This window comes from Medicago truncatula, chromosome 6 (genome assembly GCF_003473485.1).
Source record: "Medicago truncatula cultivar Jemalong A17 chromosome 6, MtrunA17r5.0-ANR, whole genome shotgun sequence".
Classification (NCBI taxonomy): Eukaryota; Viridiplantae; Streptophyta; class Magnoliopsida; order Fabales; family Fabaceae; genus Medicago; species Medicago truncatula.
Window position 1 is genome coordinate 17,438,244 of NC_053047.1, and position 5,703 is coordinate 17,443,946.

The window sequence follows — 5,703 nt, forward strand, 5'->3', positions numbered from 1 at the left end:
GAGAAAAATTGTTCGGCTTGAAATAACCATTCCAACGGTTCGGTACCATCGAAGGGTTTAAGTTGAATTTTGGGAGTGGGAAAAGAAGGCTGAAACTGGTTATGCGGTGGAGGGGTCATATAGAGATTCGGTTGTAGAGTTGGGTAAGGGGATTGTTGGTTATGGAAGGCTCCAAAGGGAATGTTGTTATGGAAAGGAGGTATTTGTGGTGTAAAGTGTGATTGGTGGTAAGAGGGTGGGTAAATCGTTGGTTGGGGTTGTGGTGTATGGTGAAATGTGATTGGTAATGATACCGGAATAGGTGAAGTGGACGGCGTAAAAAAAGAAGTATGGATGTTGTTGAGTGGAAACATGGTGGTGGCTGTGAGAGGTTGTGGTAGTGTGGTAAGAAGGGATGAAGGATAGATTGAAATAGGGTTAGTTTGGGGTTGTGATGGGGGAGTGGGAGAGTGAAGTAAAGGGTTTGAGAGAGAGGTGGAAGGAGTTATACCTGAGGTTTCTGGTGGCGGTGGAGGGTCGGACGGAGGAGGGCGTTGTCGCAGGGCGGAGGTGAGCAATGCGGTGAGCGAGTCATGTTTGGCGTTGAGAAGCTGGTGGAAGTTCTCATCTCTGGATTCAAGCAATTGTTGCTGATTTTCCAGGCGGGTGTTCATGAGCCCAAGTTGCTCCCTGAACTGGTGTTGGGTAGCATGAAGGGATTCTTCAAACCGTTGTTGATTGGCTTGAATAGCCTCTTCTAGATCTTTGGTTGATGGGTTTGATGGTTTTGGAGGCATGGGAGTTCAGCAATGAAAGCACCAATGATGGGTTCACGTTATGTTAACAAGCAATTTCTAAGCTATGCCAAATTAAAAGAAAGAAAGCAGCAAGAAATTAAGAAAAAATAAGATAATTGCAGAATGTTCATATCATTCATAGAGACGCAGCTCCCCTTTTAAACATAGGTCTAGTCTCAAAACCTAGTACAAGATGGGCCTGGGTTATTACAAGGGAATACAATAATCATAAGGAGGCCCAAACTACTTAAGAACATAACTTTTAGTCCAAACTGGTTTAGTAGTAATTATTTTACTCCTATGTGAGTCTAGGATCCTATCAGTGAGATTCGAAAAAAATAAATTTCCATTTCCAAGTTAAAAAATTAGAAACACGTCAAGATATTAAATTCCAATTAACAAGAAATTACTCGATCAGGTTAGTGTCTAGGACAGTAAACAATATCAGCAAAAAAAATACCGAACATTGACAAAATACCAATGTATTAATTATGCAGAAAAACTTAAATAAATGTTTCACTGCATAACTGTCATAATACAATTTTGACAATTTATTTTTTTATGTCTTCTAGAGTAAAGGAGCAATGTTTTAGGCTTATTTTCTACATTTTGACTTTGGGCTCTAACACAATCAAAAACCTTCAGAAAAAGAGTAATCTCAATCCTAATTGAGTTCAATTTGTCAACCTCTTAACCAATGGTAGCATAAAATTTAGTGTAACGCTTAGAATAACTTCGACCAAATTTGTAGGAATAGCGATTCCAGTTGACCCTGATTTAAATAATAGTAAAGAGTGTGTCACTGTTGTTGAATGTATTGAAATTACAAACCCATAAACACATTTTTGGAATTCTAATAATATACTAATACATTACAAATACAAATTATAGCATATCTGCCAAATAAGATTTAAAATTATGATTTAAATGTCATTTTTATTAGTCATTTTGATCTTCAAATTGTTTTTAAATAGTAAATATAGTCTTCGGATATCTTTTTTAGTGTTCAATTTCGTCCAACATTACTAACATAAAAACAGTAGAAATATGTTGGAAAGAACAGTGCCAACACCTCGCACATGAGGATCACTATATATACAACAATTTGTAGTAATATTACAATTTCATACCAACCAAGAATACAATCGAAAATGTTAAACCTTTTCCACTAAACAGAGAAGTCTTTTTCCAATAAGTGCATGGTTATTGAGTTGATCATCGTGTGTATTTGCCATATTCAATGTCAATATCCTTAGTACTTAGATCAGTTGAATCAATCATCTTCTCAAACCCACTCAAGGGGTAATAGATTTTTTGATTATAAGTCTCCCATGCTGATATGATATTCTCTGCACATATTGTTCAATATAAGTCTAAAATCACACCATATAATTTGATATAGTTAGAAAGAATAAAAAGGAATAAAATAAAAGGCTTCCTTAAATTAAATTAAATTAAATTACCAGGGAATGTTGGTTTTGCACCAGATTCAAAATAAAATTCAGGAATGTGAGCTATCTTATGCTGGTCTTCACAACCTCTCTTGTATCTCTTCTCCAACATAGGGCAATCAATAATAATTAACTTTTGCAAATTTCGGAGTTGCTGAAAGCTGTCTGGTAGTGAACTTAACTTTGGAAAGTCAATGATGTATAATTCTTGAAGAGAAGTCATGGCACCCAAACAGTCTGGCAAGGCTGTTACCAAAGGAAAATCCATCAGAGACAATTTTTGCAGTGAGGGGATGCCTTCTATGCCATCTAGTATGTTTTCATTATCCCCCAAATCCCAGAGATGCAGTAGACGAAGGGAAGTTAGACTGTTCATGTTATGTGGAAAAACAAATTGTGGACAGTTACTGATTTCAAGAGTCTCGAGACAAGTTAGGTATCTGATACCCTCAGACATGGATTTAAATCTATCACATGAACTAATAGACAAAGTTCGAAGAGATCTCAAACCTATCAACAAGAGCGCCGAAAATGACTCCACTCCATTACATGAGTCAATTTCAAGAGATTCTAAAGCACTAAGAGTACAAAGTTTAACAAGTAAATCATGTCTGTTGAAGCCTGATATGCGAAGTGACTTAAGATTAGACATATTATAACCCACAATTCCCCTCGAAGAGGAATAAGCTACTTCTTCCCTGCGCTTGTTGTAACCAATGAACTTAAATAAGTCTTCATTTCCTCCTTGAACCGAAAGTGACTCAACAGATGGAAGGGATGGAAATGTAAATTTAGAGGCTTTTGTTATATCTAACTCTAAAAGTTGTGTTAGCATCTCTACTCCTTCGACTTTTAACACCCTCTTTAAATTTTGTAAGTTGTACAAAGTCAATTTCTTCAAAGATGTAAAAACCTTGTCAGTCGCAGGTTCATACAAATCATCATCAATGTACTTTAAATCTCTCATTTCAGATATAAAAAGAGTAGTTAAACATGGTAATTTACCAAATGGAGGAAGCTGCCTGCAGTTTTTACAGCCAAAGAGAATAATACTAACTAGACCTTTTAGAATAGAAGTATTTTTCATCCAATGAGGAAAATCTGTTCCACCATAACCATTCACCCCAAAATGCTTAAGTCCTGAATGGGGCTCAAGTGCTTCCAGTACCTCTACATCAACACCGCCAACTTGTGAATTAGCATCATCACCCCATGACAAATATAAGCTATTTAAGTCCTTCTTTCCAATCAAATTAGCTTCTTTAGCATCCTCTTTATTTGACACATTCTCAAGGCCTTTGATGTATAGCTTGCCTCCTAATTGTAAGTTGTGTAGCTCTGCTAAACCAAACCCAGTTTCTAAACCAACTATGAAATTGGTCAATGTTTTCAAACAAGTTAACTCCCTAATTCTAAAAGGAGTTGATATCAATGACGGGCAATCTTTAATCATGAGATGTCGAAGGTCCTTCAATTTTGTAAATTGTTTGGGAAAACTAGATAAAAAAACACAATCTTCAAGTTTTAGTGTTTGTAATTTCTGCAGTCTACAAACAGAACCAGGCAAAGTTGTGATGTCACAAGAGGAAAGTTTCAAGTACCTCAAATGCATTAAACTCTTCAATGATGATAGTTGATGAGAACTTGTATGTAAAGCTCGAAGAGGAGTTTTTGATAGTAGCGCATTTAAATTCTTGGAGGGTTGTTTATACTCAAGAAAGGTTCGCAAGGAATCAACTTTTTGGCAGGGAATCATGTAATCATGTTTTGATTTTTTATCAAAGAGACTCATATGGTGAACTCTAATTGACAAATTAGTCAACTTTGAAACATCATAAGAAATACATTCTTCTCCCATAATAGATTGAGCTAAATCATGGATAAAATCATGCATTTTGAATGTAATGTTACCTGTTAAATCAGATTTAACTTCTTGAAAAAATGATCTTTGCCATAATTGATTCCATACCTCATCACCAACATGCTCCATCTGTAAATTACCTCTAGATGTAACAAGTCCATTAGCCATCCAAAGATGAATGAGATCTTCCTTCACCATTTCAAAATCCTTAGGAAAAACAGCACAGAAGGTAAAACATGGCCTTAGTGACAATTTCATGTTGAAGTAGCTTAGTCTCAAAGCAGAAATGATAGGATCATCCTCAGGTAAATTCCAAATCTCACTTTCCAGTACAGAAATCCATTGATGTTCGTCAGTTTCACGTTGCAAACTGCTTCCCAATACTTTAGCAGCAAGAGGTGAACCCACAAATTTTCTCACCAACTTCTTACCTATTTCCACAAGCTCTGCACGCTCTTCTCCATTTTCTCCGAAAGCTTGTTGTTTGAACAAAGACCAGATGTGATCATCAGATAAGCCGACCAAAGGATGAGCAGGATAAGTTCCCATGATGGATGCAACATTGTCAAGTCTGGTGGTGACCAAAACTGATGCACCTTTCGTTCTATTTTGCAACACAGACTTGAACTTATTCCATTTCTCTCGGTCTTCAGTCCACACATCATCAAGAACAAGTAAATACCTTTTGTTTTGTAGAATTTCTTGAACATTTTTTTGCATTGACTCTAAAGACGAGAGATGTGGATTTTTTCCAATAGTGTTTTCAATGATCGACTCTAAAACTTTCATCATACTGAAATCATCAGAAACACACACCCATATTTTCAAGTCAAAATGTGTCTTTACACTTTCATCATTGAAGACCATTTGAGCAAGTGCTGTTTTTCCATATCCACCGTGGCCAACAATGGAATAGACAGAGAGTTTTTCACTGTCACTAGCATGTCTTAGAAGAAACTCTACAATCTGTTCTTTATCTTTGTCTCTTCCATATACTTTCGGTTCTGTGATAGTAGAAATAGTTTGGCGCCATTCATCATCTCCTCGTTGATGCTCCTCCATGACTCCCACTTGTTGAAATCCAAACTTGATCCTTTCTTCAGCAATATCATCAATCTTTTTAGCAACTTTCTTCATCCTCTTCCCAATGTTGCGATGAGCCAAAATCTTCATAGGATGGAAACTAGTGTTGTCTCCATGTGCTTTTGAGGTTATTGAGCATTCATCCAATATATCATCAAGTACATAAGCAGCATCAGACAGTTTCTGCAGCCATTGTTTCACAACATTGCTTGTTATTTGCTTCTTTTGAGCATCTTTTAGTACAGCACGGATTGTGGTGAGGTTTTCATTTAGTTTCTGGGTCAATTTTTCAACACCCAAAAAGGATGCAAGCTCCTCTCGAACAAAATATCCGAGGTTTTCAATCACGATTCCAAGTAAAGCGTCAGCCATTTACAGATATTAGAACAGAAATGAACCAAATTTTGGATTGGAAATGACTTTGCTCTAGCAAAATTGTTATGCTAAATTATTTGTATTCAAATATATCTCTTAATTAAAATGGTTATAGTTCTCGTGTAACTTTTCAAAGTTGGCTGCTCTAAACAATAAT

The 5,703-nt window shown here is 36.2% G+C and overlaps 1 protein-coding gene across 2 annotated transcripts; it reads right to left on the bottom strand.

Moving 5' to 3' along the window:
* Positions 1 to 1,736: 1,736 nt before the first annotated feature.
* On the bottom strand, positions 1,737 to 5,703 carry LOC11443651 (putative disease resistance protein RGA1). 2 transcript variants are annotated; one of them, XM_024785740.2, is made up of 3 exons: positions 4,139 to 5,701; positions 2,240 to 2,473; positions 1,737 to 2,125 (listed from the first exon to the last, which is right to left on the bottom strand). In XM_024785740.2, exons 1-3 carry the CDS (start codon positions 5,541 to 5,543, stop codon positions 1,992 to 1,994), a joined length of 1,773 nt encoding a protein of 590 aa, XP_024641508.1. In that variant the 5' UTR covers positions 5,544 to 5,701; the 3' UTR covers positions 1,737 to 1,991. The 2 variants fall into 2 exon arrangements, with proteins under 2 accessions (XP_024641508.1, XP_003619340.1); XM_003619292.4 differs by having other exon boundaries at positions 2,240 to 5,703.